This window comes from Phascolarctos cinereus, unplaced genomic scaffold (genome assembly GCF_003287225.1).
Source record: "Phascolarctos cinereus isolate Bilbo 61053 unplaced genomic scaffold, phaCin_HiC Scaffold_2;HRSCAF=192, whole genome shotgun sequence".
NCBI classification, from domain to species: Eukaryota; Metazoa; Chordata; class Mammalia; order Diprotodontia; family Phascolarctidae; genus Phascolarctos; species Phascolarctos cinereus.
The window spans coordinates 381,954,962-381,975,117 of NW_027555625.1; the positions used below are offsets into that span (position 1 = coordinate 381,954,962).

At 46.3% G+C, this 20,156-nt stretch overlaps 1 protein-coding gene across 2 annotated transcripts in view; it reads left to right on the forward strand.

Moving 5' to 3' along the window:
- PPARGC1B (PPARG coactivator 1 beta) overlaps nucleotides 1-20,156 on the forward strand; it is a 169,525-nt gene that overhangs the window by 130,712 nt on the left and 18,657 nt on the right. For both annotated transcript variants that reach the window (XM_020964213.1, XM_020964214.1), the window contains exons 3-8: nucleotides 7,739-7,954; nucleotides 10,605-10,721; nucleotides 12,971-14,156; nucleotides 14,834-14,870; nucleotides 15,552-15,616; nucleotides 16,452-17,217. In XM_020964213.1, the coding sequence (XP_020819872.1) occupies nucleotides 7,739-7,954; nucleotides 10,605-10,721; nucleotides 12,971-14,156; nucleotides 14,834-14,870; nucleotides 15,552-15,616; nucleotides 16,452-17,217 (2,387 nt within the window). The remainder of the gene's footprint in view (nucleotides 1-7,738; nucleotides 7,955-10,604; nucleotides 10,722-12,970; nucleotides 14,157-14,833; nucleotides 14,871-15,551; nucleotides 15,617-16,451; nucleotides 17,218-20,156) is intronic.

Genomic DNA, 20,156 nt, shown 5'->3' on the forward strand with positions numbered 1-20,156 from the left:
CGGTGATGATGGTATGGGAGCAAAGGGAGCTATTTCCAGGGGCTGGGGTGCATTAGCCCAGCCTGGCCCAGGAGGGAGCCCAAAGTCCCCACCCTCACCTTCTCGCTAGCTTGTGAGTTAGGGGAGACTTCCTTTGTGTCAGTTTCCACCTCTATAAAAGGTAAATGATAATGCCTGCCCTGGCTACCTCACAAGGTTGTTGGGAGGATCTAAAGAGGTGGAAAGATCCCCTGCCTGGAAGTCAGTCTAGTCTAGGCTAGTCTAATCTAGCTTCCCTGGGGCTCAACTTGTTTTTCTTTTCTTTTCTTTTTTTTTGGTGGGGGAGGCAGTTGGGGTTAAGTGACTTGCCCAGGGTCACAGGGCTAGTAAGTATCTGAGGTCAATTTTGAACTCAAGTCCTCCTGACTTCAGGGCTTGTGCTCTATCTATCCACTTCACCACCTAGCTGCCCCTCAATTTGTGTTCAATCCTTCTGTCTCTGTAACCCATGACATTTTGTAAACCTTTCTATATTTCCTATTCAATATGAATGGGAATAAATCCTGGACATACAATGCATATACATGGTCAAATAAAATAAAGAGATTAATTTTTCATACAGAAAGCTTTATTCAACCATTTCCCCCCTATTAACACCACTTTTAGAACATTTCAGTAAGATAATATAATAATTTACCAAATGTTCCCTGTACACGCTTCTTGAACCCTCAGGAAGGATGCATAAATGTTGGGAATCCCTGCACTAGAGGACCCTTAGGGTCCTTTCCAGGCCTGCTGAGTTCCTATTTCAGCTACCATCACTGTAGATAGTTGAATCCTGCCTGGTTACTGCCTCACCCTGAGTGACTTTGTATTTCCAGTGTTCTGCTCATAGTAAATGCTTGGTAAGTGTTTTGTCTTCACACTAAAGCTGGAAGGACTCATAGCATAGGGTCTGGTACATAGTAGGTGTTCAATAAATATTTGTTGATTCATTCCCAAATAGAATATAGAATAACAGAGCTGCAAAGAGAAGCTTAGCAGTACAGTGGCTAGACAGGAAGACTTGACTCTCTTACTAGTTGTGTGACCCTAGGCAAATCTGCTAACCTTTCCCAGACTCAGGGATCATGATTTTTTTTCTTTAATTGATGGCTTTTTATTCAGAGACTATTTGGATTGGCTACTAGAAAACACAAGAAATTCAACAAACTCTGTGCTAAGCAAAAGACAAAAGTAATTATTCCACTGAACAATGAAGTCAACCATTTACTCCCCGAGTAAAGATTTTCTTAAAATTGGCATCTCAGACGTGATATTTGGTCAGCATATCAAATACAAATTTTAGGGACACTAAAATCTCTTAGTGGATTTTGATGGATACATATTTTTACCCATGTGATTACTCTGTCTAAAGATCACAGCTCTTCTTTACCTTTTCATCTTGTGCAATTTTTGTCCATTTTTTTTTCATCAGTCCTTCATAGTGACCAAAATGGGGATAATAATTGTAGCTATCCTACCAGGTTGTGGCAAGGATTGAATGAGATGTGACATATGTAAAAGAGTTTCGTTAACCTTAAATTGGGCCATATACTCTTCAGAACTAGAAGAGGCCTTATCTCATAGAATACGAAATGTGAGATAGACAGGACCTGTGTTTTATGAGTTTCTCTGTCTCTGGCATTCTATGCCTTAGCCAACCTAACCTTGTCTCCCCTCCAGTCTCATGTTTCAGTCCTGTGCTCCCAGGACCACTGAGCTGTAGGTTACTGCTGTTCAAGCCAACAGAGAAACTCACTGTGCCCTTTCCTTTTTTAGATTTGGTTACAAAAATAACAAACCCTTTGGTTCTGTCTTTCCAACCTCTCCCCACCCCCATCTCCCCCTAACTCCCCCCACTATCAGCTATTGCTTCTGTCCTTGAAATGGAGCCAGGACAACCATCACAAGATCCTCATTTCAGATAAACTTCTTCAAGAAAGGACAGACAGGCTTAGATTGGATTGGGCTGGATTGGAAAAAAAAAAAGGCCATGGGGGTAGAAGGGAGGGAGGGCAGTATTCATGTGATGAAATAGCATTTCTGCCAATTCTCTCAGGGCTGGGGAATCCAGAGCCAGAATTGAATAAGAGAAGGAGTGGGAAAGTTATCCAACTACATTGCGATCCCAAGAATGAGGGTCTTTGTGTGGAGGTGGGTGGGACAGACCAGATGAAGCAGTATTGGTGTTTTAATTTTTTTTTTCAATAGAGGGTGAGGGGGGAAAGGGAACAAGCATTTATGAAGTACCTACTATATGCCAGGCCCCGTACGGAGTACTTTACAAATATTATCTCATTTGATCCTACAAAAGCTTTGGGAGGCAGGTACTGTTGCGGGCTGAGAAGTTGAGAGGTTGTGACCCCTCAAAGACCGGAGTACAGGACGGGTTGTCTGGAATGAATTCACAGACTCAAGCATTCTTTAATTCAAGGTGGCAAAGATTTATTATTACGCTTTTCAGCGGGCAAAGATTCTTAAAGGATCCTGCAACCTTAGAGAGGTACAGGTAAAGTTTATATAGGATAAAATGCAATAAAATGTATGTCAAATATGCTAACTAGGGGATTCAGGGTGGGATTAGGGAGTGGTTAAGGAGTGGTCATTTCTCAATTGAAACTCAAGATAAGAAAAGTCCCATTATTCAAGAGAGTATCTGGTCCTGGAATTTGCTGACTCAGGAAGGGCTGTTTTTAGTTCACTCAGAGAGAAAACGATTAATTTAGGTTTTTGGCCCTTATTGGGGCTCAATTGATCTTAAATGATTATCAAGGGACAGTGTTTCTGAGGCTAGGGAGAAATTGGGGTCCAAGTACAAGCACCCAAGCATAAGCACCCAAGCACCCCAACAGTACTACTACTATTGTCTCCATTTTACAGTTGAGGAAAAGAGGCTAATTGACTTGCCTAAGGTCAAGCTAGTAAGTATGAGAGGGCAGATTTGAACTCAGGATTTCCTGTCCAGGCCCCAGAGCTCTATCCACCCTATCACCCAGCAATACTACTTATCAGTTTCCTGGATACTTAGGGAATGGGTAAGTGATTCTGAAGCGGTGGAATGTTTCATAGGATCATAAGATCATAGAATAGGTTTAGTCTTAGAACGTATTTACACATCATTAAATCAAGATCACTTATTTTATATAGAAAAGAGAGGTGACTCCACTAAGGTCATACAGGTAGAAAAATGGCAGGGTCAAGATTTGCAGCCAATTCTTTTGATGTTTCTCTATCAAGGAATCTCAGAGTCCATTCCCTTCTAAGAAGAGATGACAGATATTTTAACTTCAGTTTTCCTCTGTCCTCATCTGCTGCTTGTTTTCTCCTGCCACCTCCCTCCCTCCCTCCCCACTCCCCTAAATTTTAGAATTTTGCCAATCAAAGAAAATCTTGAATAGCTGCCAGTCACATCAAACTCATGGGTGCTTAGGACACAGGCACCCACTCCCCACTTCTCTGGTTTCTCCAGCAAGGACCACAGTGCACTATGCATAGTAGGGACTTTATAAAGTTGAATTGAATCCTTCTGTGAAGCAATCAAGTTCAGTGAGCCTCACCTGAACATGATAAACAAGGATCCTGGGCTGTCATTTAGACTATGGACCAGGGATGGAGGCAGCTAGAATGGCTTCAAGAACTGCTAGCAATTCTCATTAATAGTGTGATTTAAACTCGACAGAGTTTTCCCCCCAAACACCCTCTGTGAGGTAGGTAGTATAAGTATTACTATCCCCATTTTACAGATGAGGAAACTGAGACTCAGGGAGAGGGAAAGTGACTTATTTAATATTATAGATAACAAGTAAGTAGCAGAATACGGCCAAAACACAAACTTTGGTATTCTGATGCAAAATCCAGTGTTCTTTTCCTTGTACCACAGTTGCCTAAATCAAGTTGGGAGAATTTGGCTGCCGGGCTGCAAAGAGGGGTCAAGCCATGGCTGCATTTTGTTGGAGCCCATTGCCTCTTGGGATAAATTGCAAATGGTACTTCAGCTCAATGAGTCGTTAGGTATTATAATCAAGATGACTGGAAGAAAAGCCCCTGGGACAGCTGGGCTGGGCTCACAGAATGTCTTCCCTGTGGAAGCAGCACTATCATTCCACGTTCTGGCCCTCAGGCCTCCAGGCTCAAAACCTCAATTTTGTTAGTTCCTTCTAACTAGGGTGTCTAGGCCTCTGGGGGACTGACTCTTACTGGTCAGTCATGACAACAATAAAAAATAATGATAATTATAACAAGTAGCATTTATGTAACTTTTAGAGTTTGCAAAGCACTTTACAAATATTCTCTCATTTTATCCTCACAAAAACCCTGGGAGGGGGTACTATTATCCTCATTTTACAGATGAGGAAACTGAGGTAGACAGGTTAAGTGAATTGCCCAGGGCCACACAACTAATAAGTATCTGAGGCTGGGTTTTAACAAAGCAGGTCCTCCTGACTCAAGTTCCAACACTCTAGCTGCTTGTAATTGTATGCAAATACACCTGAAAGATTAGATGTCTTTTTATTGATTTACATTGAGAAATATAACAGTTCATTGGATCCAAAACCTCATGTCTCTTCCCAGTGGTAAAGCCAATTTGGGACATCACATTGTGATCTCAGGATCATAGATTTAAAACTTAGAGTTGATTTGTTTTTCAGTTGTGTCTGACTCTTTGTGACCCCATTTGGGGTTTTCTTGGCAGATACCAGAGTGGTTTGCCATTTCATTCCCCAACTCATTTTACAGGTGAAGAAACTGAGGCAAACAGGATTAAGTGATTTGCCCATGATCACACAGCTAATAGGTGTCTTGAGACTGGATTTGAACTCAGGAAGATGAGTCTTCCTGACTCCAGGCCCAGTAATCTATCCACTGAGCCACCTAGCTTCCCAATTTAGAGCTTAGGGGCCCTCAAGTCTAATTCCCACATTTTGCAGTTGAAGTTTATGTCTCCTCAGAGTCACAAGCTAGTGAGTATTTGAAGCAGGATGTGAACTCAGGAAATTTTTCTGAGTCTAGGTGTAGATCCAAAGGTGATTTGGGGAATATAGTGTCAGAGTCCAGAGCATCAGATGAATAAGAAATAATGCCATGGTCACAATAGTCTGATGCCCCTATGTTCTCATGCTCAGGGTACCTTCCCCTCTCCTTCCTCTGTAGTGCTAATATGTGGCTCTATTGCATTCCATGCAGATAGAAAATGCCCTCTTTCTCTTTGCTCATATGTCACCCGTATAGTTGCATGTTAGTTAAATTGAGATTGGTGTCTCCCTGGTGCAGTTATCGGGAGCCACCTTAATGTGCCGGCAGCATATTTACGTGGCATCTCTCTGAGTCGATTCTTTTGGGAAAGACCCCCCCCCCCATTTAGGTGAATTCATGTCATCTCCCCAGGGTGATTTTTGCAACACTGCTCCTTGATGCATTGTCTGTATAGCTTGACTCCCTGGCACCTCATTGGTTGCTTGCTGAGCTAATGACCAAAGCCAGGTTGTCAGAGAGCAAGTGAGGACAATTGCAAATTGCGTTTCACCTTGAAACAAAGAGATCTCCTGCTTTGGTGGAATCTATACCTTCTCCTCATTTCTCCTTGTCTTAAGCAGGTGGCAAATGAAAACCAGCCCTCTGAGGTTTCCTGGAAAGTGGCCAATGATTTCCCTCGACTGTGCAAACTCCATAGACCTATACTCTGTTGTAAGCTTGGAAGGTAGCCTGGACCACACTGTGACCGTCATCCTCAGTAGACATGGATGTTCCAAGGTCACCTACAAGGCCCTATGCTGTAGAAGAGTCAGAAATGAACAAAATAGTCAGATATCTGTGGTGAAGAAGAAAGATTACTGCATTTGGAGTCAGAAGACCTAGGCAAGATGTAGACTAGATGCCTCTGGCTTTCATTCCCATCTCCCTCTCAAAACTGGTTTTTAGGTAAGGATCTGAAATGTATTCCTCCTGAGATATCAGTGACAGAGACTAACATAAAGTAAATCCTTCTGGGGAGATTTGTATTTTCAAGGAATTCAAGTTTTATAGCCAAAAGAATGAAGTTCTAATAGTGGAATTTCCATCACTGGCCAACAGCCAGGAGGGATACATTGGAGGCATCCAGCTTAGTTCCTGGGTAGTCTACCCTTCTTTGGAATCATGCTGGCCCAGCAATAAGCTGTGACTAAGACTGGAGGTACTCATTTATTAATTGGAAAAATGCCTAGCTTCAAAGTCTTAGAGCTAAAAGTGACCTTTGAGATAACTTAATCCAACTTCATTTAACATATGAGGAAGCCTGCTAAAGGTCACAACTAGTAAGTGATAGAGCTGGGATTAGAATCCATGTCTCCTGACCTCCAAGCCAGGACTTTTTCCATCATGGCCTATGCTCTGCCCATCTGTGCTTTACTGAGTTAAGTTGTTTTGGAAATGATCAAGGGAAGATGGAGAAGCTTTCCTGGAAGTGAAAATATTAATTCATTTCCTTCCTTCACCCACCTCCCCAGATTCAGCAAACATTTATTAAGCCCACTTTGATTTCTTTTGATGACTACTTTTGATTTTTCAATGACTACTTATGTCAAGAACTGCCGGGTACTACAATATCAGATAAAATGAAATGGTCCCTACCCTCAAGGAGCACAGCAAATAGATCTGATATAAATGAAAAAAACAAACAAACAAACCAGAATTCCAGAATCTTCAGAGTTTAGATGGACCTCAGATATTATCATGTGAACCAATTATTGACTAAAAGTCTCCTTTATTCTAGTGCCTAAAAGTGGTCCTTGAAGACATCCTCTGAGGTTTTCTCTTCCTTTTTTCAGAGGGAGGGCCCATTCTCCCTCCCAGCAAACTGAAGCATCACTTGACTGTAATACACTGTGGTAATGTCCCCTCACTTTAATGAGCTGCTGAGCTCTCTGTCATCTAGTAACAAATATTAGTGATCTCTTGCTGTATGCAGTGCTAGGAACTGAGTGAGATGCAAAGTTTAGATAGGATCTAGTTACAGCCCAGGAAAAGGAAATAGAAGTGACAGGTACCCAGACAGTATTGCTAACAAGCTTATTCTGCATAACTGGGGTTTGGTTAGTTTTGTTTTCCCATCTTTTGTAAACATTTCACTCAAAACTAAATACATCTTCACAAAGATTCGAGAATCTTTTGAAAAAAACTTAGGTGATACCCATACCCATCCACCCATCTATCTATCTATCTTCCCTTTTCTTCTTCCTTCTCCCTCTTCTCCCTTTTCTCTCTCTCTCCTTCCTTCTTCCTCCTCTTCTTTTCCTCCTCCCCTTCTTTTCTTCTTCCTTTCCTCTCCTTTCCTGCCTCTCTCTCTTCTCCCTTTCATTTCTTTCCTTTTCTCTCTTCCCTTTCTTTCATAGAACACTAGGTTCAGCCAGAAGACCGTCAGGTCTTTTGGTCTTAGTTTTGCTGCCGATTGGATTCATGACCTTAAGAAAATCATTTCCCGTCCATGGGTCTCATTTTCTCATGTATGAAGTGAGGGGTTTGAGCTAGATAATCTCTGAGGTTCTCTCCAGCTCTAACTTTCTGTGATCTGTGAAATAGTTATGGAACACCTGCTCTGGGTTCTGCAGAGAATTGAGCTATGTGGGCAGAGTTATGGTAGGAAAGGAAAGGGAAAGGCCCAGGGACCCCAGCCCAAAGGGTAAGCATGTTTCTGTAATCATCATCTATTAATCACACAACTCTTTCTTCCCTATTTTAGATCATAAGTGGTGAAAATGAGGCCCTGTTGGCTGCACTCACCGAAAGCCTGGATGATATCCAGGAAGAGGACATGGGCTTGGCTGCCTTCCACACTCTGGAAGATGGGGATGTGCCCACTCCAGACCCCGCCTCACCCATCCCCTCACCCAAAGCCAGTCCTGATGCCCTGGATGGCCTGCAGGCCCTTGGGGCTGAGGTTGATGAACTTTCTCTGGTAAGAATCCATTTCTTACTACTATTTAAATGGAATTGCATGGCCCATGATAAGCTGGCTACATGGTTATGATGGGTACAAAAGGGTGTACTTTTTTCCCATGTTAGATTTATCCCTAGATCAGGTTTTTTTTCCAGGGGGTGGGGGTTGGGTATTAGAGGGTTGGAATCCATTACCTGTGAGGTTTGAATGGGTACATGTGTATACATATGACATAGTTGAACAAACACTGGACTTAAGGGGATGGTATTTCAGTCCTGACTCTACCACTCGGTGTCTCTATGTGCTCATGACTAAGTTGTTTAAATTCCTCAGTCTTCAGTTGTATCATATGTAAAATGAAGAGTTAGGACTAAACGATCTCTAAGCTCTCTTCTGGTTTTATGTCCTATGCTCCTTCGTCTATATTCCACCTCTATAAGCTTGTTTCTTCTGTTTCAGTTTCCCCAAACTCATACCCTTTACTTCCTGCTCAAAAGACTGTTTTGTGTCACATCCTAATATAGTGGGCAGGCTCTGGGCCCTGCCTAATCTGGGAGTCAAACTTACTTCCAGCTTCTCTGTGGAAAAACTACAATAAGAGTTGATGATCAGAAAGTGAAAAGAGACCTTGTCTGAGAGGTAGATGGCTTAGATCCTTATCCCATCTGTGGTCTTTATTGGCGGTATGACTGTGGGCAAGTCCCTTCCACATAATGGACTCACTTTCCCCATCTGTAAATTGAGAGGGTGGATGTAGGGTGGGGTTATGGCCCAAAGAGAAATGTTTCCCTTATGTACACAATTTATTAATGATCTCTTTCTCCTCAATCTCATGGAGGCAGCCATAGTGCAGTGGCTTTCAATGTATGTTCTGGAGACTCCTGGGGGTCCCTGAGACCCTTTAAAGGGATCTTCAAAGTCAAAACTGTTTTCCTAATAAAACTAAGACATTGTAATTTCTAATACAACAGATATGACCCACCTAAGCAATAGCTCTTTGAGAGGCCCTCAGTAATTTTTAAGAGGATCAGCAAGTCCTGAGCCCCAAAACCTTGAGAATCATTGCTTTACTGTAATGCCAAGGAGGGCACTGGATTTGTAGTCAGAGGACCTGGGTTCAAATCCTGAGTCTGCTCTTTACTACTTATGTAACCCTTGGGTAAATCACTTCTCTTTAGTCCTGAGTTTCTTCATCTCTAAGATAAAGGAGAGGATTGGATTGAGACTATCTTGAAGGACCCTTCCAGCTCTGAATCCCATGACCCTCTGTCCTACCCCTCTAAGGCTAGGGAGTTCTAGTAGTGATAAGGCTTCCAGCTGACAACTTGTGACATCTACTTTTGTGGGATTGGGTGCCACTGACTTTCCCTTTCCAGGCCTCAGTTTCCCTCTTTTTAAAATGAGAAGGTTGGAGTAGATCTTCTCTAGGGTTCCTTCCCACTCTGCCCCTCTGTTCCAATCTTTGAGGCCTATGAGTCCCTGATCCTATACGGTGATAACTTGCTACACCTAGGGGAAAAGCACTTTGCTTCTTTTGGAACCACCTGTCTAAATGACTAGCCAAAGAAAGTTTTCCCCGCCTTGGGCCTGGGGGAAGGGGAAGAAACTGTGCTGTTTCTCTGCAGGAAAGAAGGGAAGGCCTTGCACTGGGCAAGCTAAGAGCAGCCCCCTGTGGTAGGAATTTATATTTCTCATTTCTGCGACAGTTCTTGATTACCTCGCACCCATGCTCACCGGCCTGTGCGGCACAAGCTGGACAAAGCTTTTTTTGTCCCTTGCAAGAAATGTGAAAATAGAGGCCTTTGGATTTCCAGACTTGAGTTCTGACTTCTGCCTTTGGGGACATTGGGTGTGCCTATCAGAGCTGGAGGAGGCACAGCTGGGGGGGGGGGTCTTCCGTGTAAGAACCAGCAAACGTCAGAAGTTTCACCGTGTCCCCTGTGTGGCACCATCTGTGAGAGGCTCAAAAACCTTCTCTGTACCGTGTTACTTAGGATCGCAGGAGCTCAAACTTAACACCTGGAAGGCATCTTAGTTCAATTCAGACTTAGAGCAGGACTTCCTTTACCCTCTCTCCAACTGGAGGAAGCCTAGTATAGTGGAAAGAGCGCTGAACTTGGTGTCCACGCACCTGGGTTTGATCCCATCCCTCCTACATTCCACGTGTGGAACTTTAGGCAAATCCCTTAGCCTCCCTGAGGTTAATTTCTTTATCTGAAAAATGAGGGGGTTAGGTTAGACCTCTAAGGCCCTTCCAACTCTAAATCTCTGATCCTAAGTCACTTCTTTTTCTGGGTCTCAGTTCCTGTTCTGTAAAAAAAAAAAAAAGAGGGTGCTGGTTCAGACCCCCCCCCCCCATACAGGCAGCACTTCTATGGAAACGTTCAAATCCAAGAATTTGCTCTAATTCCTTGATGTTGTTTCCTGGGTGGGATATTTCATTCTTGATTTGCATTCAAATCCCAGGTCTATCACTCAGTACCTGTGCGACCTTGGGCAAATCATTTCACCTCTTTGGGACTCTGTGAAAGGAGGGGGATGGACTCAGTGATGTTTAAGGACCCTTCCTTCTCTGAGTCTGTGACCCTAGGCACTCCCGTTTGCTTTAGAAGTGGTGGCGTCTGGGGTTGGAGTCATGCCTCTTTTTGTGTTCCGCTCCTTCCTCTAGCTGCAGAAGCTGCTCCTCTCACCATCCCACACTACTGCAAGCGTGGAGGCCCAAAAGGAAGGGGCCGTCCGGCGGCAAGGAGCATCCAAGTCCAAAAGCCAGCGACCTTACCTCAAGGTATTCCTAGGCGCGGGGTAAAGGTTCCGTGGGAAGCTATGAAACTGTGTCTTCTCTGGGTGCGTACTCGGCTTCCTGCCAGCTCTTCTAGTTAACATGGATGCTGTCTTTTCCTGCTTCCCCATCCAAGACCCAAGAGTTAGACATACACATATGCCTTGTTCCATGTCAATGCTCTCTTTGCCTAAGGGGCACCCACACTTCCTTCTAAAACTTCCCCAGGCTGAGCCCCACAGTAAAGTCAGAGTCCTGTGGTCAGCAGTCTGTCCGGTAGCTGAATACAGAGGGAAGGGCTGTGGGGTCATGCCACAAAGAAACTGACACTGTGACTCTCCTAAGTGGAAGGAGTAGGGAGGAGCCTTCTGGGTAGGGAAAACGTGGAAGGAGCAGAGGAGCCAGACCAGGGTCCCTTGCTGAGAAACGGTCCCTTTTAGGGAATTACGTGATAATGGGTACATGCTAGGCTATCAGAAACAGAAGAATAGAAGAGTTCCTTGTTTCGCTCCTTCATTCATTTTTCAACTAATATTTTATTTATTGAGTGAGAGTCAGGAGCCTTGGGCTCTAGTCCCAGTTTCACTGCTGACTCTCTGGGTGACCTTGGGTCAAAGTCACCCCGCTTCTGTAGAGCTCCTTTTCCTCCTTTGTAAAGTGAGTCTGTTCCAGTTCTGACCTTAGCATCCCAGGGAAAGGCACTGTGGAGGAGGAATGAACCTCAGACCAGTTGGAACACTAGATGAATGTATACAGTCCTGCAGATGACAGGAATACCTTCTGGTGTGATGTTTAAGCCAGCCTTCTGCTTCTAACGTAATCATCTCATGTAGTTCAGTGAAAAAGTCTTGAATTTGGCAGGAGAGGTCCTGGGTTCTAATCCTGACTAGGCAACTTGCTGTCTGCAAATGCCCTGTCTGGGCATTGCCTTGAATTCTTTGGTCTCTGCTGTGTTCCAGATTAAAACATAGGCAACCTGAGGATTTCTGGGTTTCCATGGAGATCCAGCCTCCATAACCCTCAGAATCTAAGGATCATTGGTACCAGTATTACAAGAACCAGTTAATAGGGGCAGCTAGGTGGCGCAGTGGATAGAGCACCGGCCCTGAAGGCAGGAGGCCGTGAGTTCAAATCCAGCCTCAGACCAAACACTTGACACTTATTAGCTGTGTGACCCTGGGCAAGTCACTTAACCCCAATTGCCTAAAAATAAATAAAAGAGTAAATGATAAAAACAATTTTAAAAGATGGGGAAAAAAATGAACCAGTTAATGTCAGAGCCTCGATGGTCATAGTGACGTGGGAAATTCTGTCGGTCATTGCTGTATGAATGGATGTTCTGGTGGGATATGCCAGTGATGCCCATCCTGCCTTTGGAGTGGATAATGCTCCTAGCATCACATTCTTATAGAAAGGCAGGGTTGGCAAGGCCCAGCAAAGAACTCCATGGAATAAACTGCCCAAGATAACACTAAGAGATAACGAAAGGGATTAAATAATCACAGGAGTTAGAACTTTGTGGTTGTCCTTGGTTTCTCCTAACAATCCACCAAATGAGATCCCACCCCCACCCCAGTTCCTGCCTGTTGGGCATGCTCTGGGCTGTTACCATGAGACCTTTGAGACAAGTTCCCTAGGCCTCTCACTGGAGACTGTGACATAGCAGGATTAGAACAAACCCACAAAAAGAAGCAGGAACAGAATTTTAGCGACCTTGGAAAGGGCAGGCAGAGAGTAAAAGCGAAGACTGAGGGCTTATGTGGGTGAACGTGAGTGCACACAACCAAACTGGGGACTCATGACCAATAACAACTCATGGTTATGCATTTCACAGCTTTACAAGGAGCTTTCCTCACTATAGTCCTGTAAGGTAGACAGTGTGGATCTTATTGTCCCCGTTTTACAGTTAAGAAAACCGAGGACCTCACCCATGTCCACTTAGCTGCTAAGTAATAGGATGATAGAATTCAGCACTAGAAGGTATCTGTCCAGATCGTCTAATGCAATACCCTCTTTTTATAGATGACGAAACTATGACCCAGTGATTCAAAGTTGACTTATGCAAGGTCATGCTTCTAGTAATGATAGATTCGAGGTTCAAACATAGGTATCCTGATTCTGAATTCTGTGTCCTTTCCCCTAAGTCACACTGTCATGCTGCCTCCATGGGACATTGGCCTATCCTTCTGTGCAGTCACAAAGAGAGAGATACGGGTTTTGTCTCCTTACGACTGCTTCTCTCTGTCTCTCTTTAGATGGAAACCCCCCAGGACAAGAAGTCCTTGCCTCCTCAGACTCAGAGCCGAAGCTACACTGAACTGCACAGGCATCTCACCTCAGCTCCTTGCTGTCCTCGCACTATCCCTCGGGCTCCAGACAGTGGATGGCAGCAGCTGCCTCCCTCCCCACCAGCCCAGAGCCCTCGACCCCCCATCAAGGAAGAAAGTGACTCGGGGGAGGATTGCTTAAGCCCCAGGCTGGCCCACACCTCTTCACTGGCTTCCCCTATGCCATCTGAAGCAACTGCCGGAGACCAGTTTGCGTGTGCAGAGGACATGCGTGCCGTGGTGGAGCTGATCCGTTACATGCATACTTACTGCCTTCCCCAGAGAAAGTTGCCCGTCCAAGGCTTGGCAACCCCCCCTCAGCCCTGCAGCAACCCTTTCAAGAGAGCCAAGGCCGACTGCATGCTACAAAAGGCAGCACCCTGCAAGAATGAGGAGGGGAAGCCACCAGACAACCCAGTGCAGAGGCCAACAACCTTCCAACGTCCCAAAGCTTCCTGGTCCAAATTCTCTATCCTGAGAGAGCTGTTGGCTCAAGACCTCTTTTGTGACGTGAGCAAGCCCTACCGGCTGGCCATGCCAATCTATGCTTCCTTATCACCCAGCACCAAGCCCAGCCCCGGGTCCTCTGAGGAAAGCCAAAGACCCTCGTCAGAGAAGGCCTGTGAGGTACGGATCAAGGCCTCCCCTGGGACCACAGAACCCAGGCCAAGCTTCAGGCCCCTGAAACTGGAAGTGAAGGAAGAAATCAATGCTCTTCCAGTGGCAAAGGAGGAAGACGAGGCGGGGAAAAGGGAGGCAAGAACTCGTGCACAGAGTCCACCTCTGTCAGCCGGGACCAAGGTGGGACGGAAGCCAGAGAGCTCTATTTATGCTGTTCGACGCTCCAAGAGACTGAACCCTGAACTAGGCCCGTGGCTTTCATTTGTGGAGGAGGTGCCCCGGGGAGAGAGGGCAGACCCTTCCTCCCCTTGCCTGGACCCAGAGACCTATGATGCTGAGGTGGAAATGGAGGCGGGCAACCTGGAGGAAGGCCAGAGTGTCTGTGACCAGTCCCAGCAGAGAGCAGCCCCGCTCCCTGCCCTGGAGAGCCCCAGCGAGAGTGGCAGTGGTGAGACGGATGAGGACCACAGCTGCCCTCAGTTATGCTCGAGAGGTAGAGAGAGGGGTGTGGAGGGCAGGGTCGTGAGGGAGGACACAGGATGAGCTGAGAAACACGGTGATTGGACTTGGTCATCAAGGGGCTCTAGGCTCAGCTCTGCTGCCAGCTCACTATGTGACTTTGGGTACATTGGTTTCTTTCCTCGGGACCTCAGGTTCCACACCTGTAAATTGAGGGGGTTATGCTAAATGACTTGAAAGCCATTTCCAGTGCTGAGATTCTTGACTCTCTTGTCTGTCCTAAGAGTCCTTGTAGCTTCCATCCCCAGTCCCAGACACTGATGGGCATCTCGTGGTTGGCATCCACAGTCTGGCCTTTCTTAGTTTCTGAGGGATCAGTCAGTTAACAGGAATTTATAAAGCACGTATCATGTGCTGAGCACTTGAACACCAAGAAAGTGACCACCCTCAAAGAGAGTACATTTTTTTTTCTTAAGGAAATTGGGGTTAAGTGACTTGCCCAGGGTCACACAGCTAGCAAGTGTCTGAGGACAGATTTGAACTCAGGTCCACCTGACTCCAGGGCTAGTGCTCTATCCACTGTGCCACCTGGCTGCCCCAGAGTACATTCGAATGGGGGAATCAGATGAGATCAACTTTGTCACAAATGTCGTGGAGCTGGCTTGATGGCTTTGTCCTGCATGTGAATCTGTCTTGTTTCTTCCTTTTCAGAAACTCCCAGGTGCTTCACGCTGGCCTTGTCACAGAAGTAAGTTTACAGAATCATAGTGGATTCCTTCAAGAAAGTTCACGTGGCGGAGTGGGGTGAGGGAGTCTCTGGCCCTTGAACTTGGTTCTGATTCGAAGTCCCTCCCCTGCCAGAAGCCTTCCCGGCACCGCTGGGTATCACATGGCATAGTGAGATATAGGGAGGTGCAGTGTGCTGTGATAGGATGTGGTGAAACGCGTTTGGCATGGTGCAGTGTGCTGTGGCGTGGTCTGGTATGATATGGTATTTTCGGGGGGCAGGCATTCTCTGGGGACCTTAGGGAGGAAGCTGTTCTTTTTAAAATCAGCTTCAGTCTAGAAGCTCGTCTCTGGAGGCCCAGGGGAGAAAGGTTGAAGCCAGGAGGTCCAATCGCACAATCTCAGCAGATTCAGCCAGCCCATAGGAAGAGGTCTCCTTTCTCTTCTGCTTTCTTTTCCCCCTCTCCCACCCCCTCCCATACCTCCAGACACAGTGTCACCCTGTCTGTCCAGAAACTGTTGTGCTACTTTCTATCCTCGAAACACTGAGGATCAGGAGCTACTCTGTCAAAATAACCGTGGGGACCACTGTCTGGCTGCCCCTCACAGCAGGATCTTTATGCTTCCTTTTTGTCCACCCTTTTCTCTGTGTGATGGTATAATGATCACAACATCTCTGAGCTCCCCTTTTCTTTCTTACCAGCGACCCTTCACTGGGGAAACGCAACTTTGACCAGGTGCTGACCGTGGAGCTCTGTGGGACGGCAGGTGAGGGGGCCCCTCCTCCTTCCTAGGCGTTAATAGTGCCACCTGTGGTAGAATTCTAGCTACTGCACCTCCAGGATGACCCTGATTGGGGTTGGGTGACTACGGTCAGGGTGGTCCAGCAGCAAAAGTCTGATGAGACCTTTGCTCCACCCAAACCCAGATCCTCCTGGGATAGTTTTGGGAAATGTGGGCTCAGGCAAACATGGTACTCCATTGGGAACCTGGTCAGGCAATTCTGCATTTACGATCTCGATGCTAACCCTGCCCCCTCGCTCTCTGTGTTGTCTGAATGAAAGCACCAGGGTGGGGGGGAGGGGAGGAGGCTGCTGCAGGAAGTATTTATTTATGTCTCCAAGTGGAGGCTGGACGTTTACATGTGAAAAATGTTGTAGGAAAGATTCTCAGTCAAGTATAGGTCAGATCATTTGGTCTTTAGGTCCCCTTCCCATGCCAGGAATGTGGGCATGAGCTAGGCAGATTCAGTCTTTCTCCACAGATAGAGGCCTGAGTTTTGCATGTTAATCGAGAGGAAAAGTAACCCCTAGACCCCTGGGAATATTAGCAGTTCCCTGATGAGCTCCTGCAAACTACCATCAGTTTATTGAGGGCTAGGCTTGATGAGTCATAAATTGGTGAACATTACTTTGGTAGAAAGAAAGTGAGGGTTGGATTCTGATTGACTAAGGTTAAGAATCCTATCCAGGTGAGTCACGAGGATGGATGGGACCCTTGGGTCTTATTAGATAAAGGCAGCCAAGGTCTTAATTAGCAGCCTATGTGAAAGGGGCCAGCATCAAACTCACGCTGTCTGTTTTTTCTTGGTGCTGGGGAGAAGGTCTCACACCACCCACCACGCCACCCTACAAACCTATTGAGGAAGACCCCTTCAAGCCAGATGTGAACCATAGGCCAAACAAAGAGGCAGCTCCATCTATCCCCTCCCCTGAGGGTCCCCGGCCTGTGGCAACTGCTAGAGGGTCCCATAAGTCCCGGAAGAAGTATCCTGAGCGGAGTGAGCTCTTGGCCCACCTGAGCCGAGCCACAGTTCAGCCATCCCAGGTAGGCCAGAAGCGTCCCTTTTCCCGATCCTTTGGAGACCATGACTATTGCCAGGTCCTCAAGCCAGAAGGATCCTTCCAGAGAAAGGTGCTGAGGTCCTGGGAGCCCTCCTCAGCCCACACAGAGGACGGATCCCAGTCCAGGGTGTCCAGGGCCGATACACAAGGACTGAGCAAGGAAGGCGGCAACTGCAGAACTCCCAGCAAGGCCAGCAAGCCCCTGAGAGACCATGAGATCCGAGCCAGCTTAACGAAGCACTTTGGGTTGTTGGATGATACCTTGGAGGAGGAAGACCTTGCCTCGTGCAAGAGCCCAGAATATGACACTGTTTTTGAGGACAGCAGCAGTGACAGTGGTTTCCTCTTAGAGGAAGAAGAGGATGATGAGGACGAGGACCTCTGTGTCCAGTCACTCCCATGTCAGCACTGCCTCCACCCAGGACCCTTCAGCAAGGCCAGCTTGCATCACTGCTCCCGGAGCCGATCTAGTTCAGGCTCTTCGTGCCACAGATCAAGGTCGCCAGCAAACCGGAGGACTTTCAGGTAGGTCGGGGAACAAACTAGGGGCTGCAGTGTTAAGGATAGAGGCGGACTGACCAGGTAGCAGCACCGTGACCACTGTGACACTGCCCCCTCCCTGCTTATCTCTCTTGGAAATGGCGTTTGGCCCCGAGATGAGCGATTCAGTGTCTGCCGTCTAGCGGCTGAGCGTTGTATCGTCACCACCTCTGCCACCGCCCTAACCCTTCCCTAACTGGTGTTCATTCTTGGCTGAGGGCTTTCCTATTCCAGCGAGTGGCTTGGGCAGCATTTCTCAGGGGGCTGCCTCAGTTCAGCTTATGAATCAATCAGTCAGTCAACAAATTGGTCAAATCAAGTCAACAAGCATTTATGAAACACCTACTATGTGCCAGGTGCTGTACTAAGCACTTTGAATACAGTGACAGGCAAAAGACAACCACTACTCTCAAGGAGTTTGCAGTCTAATGGAGGAGACATCCTGCAAATAACTTTGTACAGGCAAGCTAGAGATGGGACAAATTCATACCATCTTAGAGGGAAGGCAGTAGCATTAAGGGAGCACTTGCTATAAATGGTTGCTTAAGATGGAGGTGGGGCTCTGTCCCTTCCCTATGTGTCGCACCACCTCACCTTGCTTCGTGACCTGTGTTGGGTACCATGAGGGAAATCAGGACATGCCATACCTAGCTGCCACCTGCTTTTCAAGTCCTTTTCAGGTAGCCTTGGATAGAGCTTGGATCAGTGATCTCATTAGTATAGGGAACTCCCAGATGAGGAGAGTCCCTCTACCAATCGACTCAGCACCTTAGAGTTTCCTAGAGCACTGAGAGGTTGGGTGATTTCCCCAGCATCACCCAGGCAGTGTCAGAGGCTGACACTGAAGCCTGGTCTTCCTGCCTGTGGAGCTGGTTCTCTATCCACTGTACCACCCTGCTTCTTATTAATAATAACTCACATTTATATAGTGCTTACATAGTATGTCATCTCAACTGAGCCTCCCAATAACTCTGTGAGATATGTGCTGTTATTATCTCCATTTTGCAGGTGAGAAAACTGAGGCTTAGAGAGGTTGTAATTTATCCCAGGATCAGAAAACTACTAAGTGATGGAAGGATTTGCCTCACTCCAGGTCTAGCACTTTGTATAATACCATGTCTCTCCTCTTGTGATGGGATTGGGGTGGGAGGAAGAACAGAAACTGAAAGGGACATACACTGCGGGTCACATGATAAAGGCCACATAAAGTCTGCCCAGGAGGCAGTACGGAAATACGTCCTTGTCCAACTTTCTGCAATTGGGGTGGGAACGCGGCTTGAGTGAGTAGCTCTCTCTTCCTGGGCCCTCCCCCGGTGGCCACTGAGGCAGCATGGCAGCCCTAGTTATAGCCTCATCTGTGAAGTGAGCAGGAAGACTAGGTCTTTTCTTCTTCTGAAGAAAACAAAAATATCTCGTCTTGTCCACTAAGCCCTGAGCCTCATGCTCCCTTCCGAGAAAGCGTCTGGGGGGCCTGCTATGGGGCCCCTAGCCAGACTCTAACTGCTGCAAGGAGCCTCCTCTCTGGATAGGCATGGAATGGGAGATACCCTTGGGGGCCATGCTCCGGGGTGGCAAAATTAACTGGGGAACATCTCTGCCCACCTTACTGAGGAAAATTTGCACTAGCTATGCAAAGTGAGGAAAACCCATCCATTTTAGGAAGTTAACTTGCAACCTTTTTGCTAGGAACTGTATTGGCTAATTCAGGGCAAGAATTATAGTGCATTTATGTTACAGCAAGCAAATGGTTACATTGATTCGAGGGAGAAACAGATGAACCTTATGGTTACTCTAATACAATCGGAAGCCTGCTCGGTTTGCTCTGGATTTTGTCTCTTAGCAGCAGTGATAATTCTTCCGTCTCACGCTTTTCTCCTTTCCCTCTCTATGCCTTTTCTAGTACATTCTAATTCCCAGAATAGGCAGTCATCGATCTTTAGAATGTTCAGGAGGGAATAGAAGAATAGTTTTTAAAGATTCTCTGCCAGGTGCATTATCAGAACTTATTATGTCCTTGGACTTGAACTGGTTCTTATGAGAGGATCATATATTTATAGCTAGAAGGTTCTTGGAGGCCCTGCAAGTCCAACCTTGCCTCATTTCACAAATGGCAAAACCGAGGTTAAATGACTTGTCCAGCTATTGAGTATCTAGGGTGGGATTTCAACACAGTACTTACTGATTCCCAAATCCAGGGCCCTCTCCGCTATACCATGAGTCCTCTCTTACCCAGGCCTACCTTGCTCACCAGTTTTACTCCCGGACCATTGTAATACTGCATGCCTAGATAAAAAAGCAGCTCAGCCGTGGAAACACAGGGCAAAGAACCAACCTCACGGACATTGTGATTCTAGGGCAAAATGCGACAATATGATTTAGAGCAGAAAGGCCCCTTTGAGATCAACTAATCCAACCTCCCTCATTTTACTGATGAGAAACTGAGAGCTGAAGAGATGGTTTGATGGGACCCAAAGCCACCTGGCACAGCCAAGACCCAAACCCAGGACCTCCTAATTCCTTCTTTTTTCCATTAAAATCAACAAACAACTATTAAGTACCTATTCTGTGCTGAGCGTTGTGCCAGGCACTGGATATATAGCTAAAAGAGTAAAATAATCCTTTATTCTCAAGGAACTTAAAATTCTATTGAACAGTGGACCCCAAAAGTTGGCCATCCAGAGACTTTTAAAAGTCCTTGCACTTCAGCTCATGCATCTTATTTATAGGAAATCTTCCCATCTGAGGTGTCCCCCCTGCAAGATTATTTACTGTCATTTTTCATCCAATTCACATATTCCTGAGTTATTTGGTTTACCCACAGTAAATAAGAAGAGTGTGTGTGTGTGTGTGTGTGTGTGTGTGTGTGTGCGCGCGTGTGCGCGCATGCACAAATCAATCTTTCTTTTCCATGCCTCAGTTTTCTC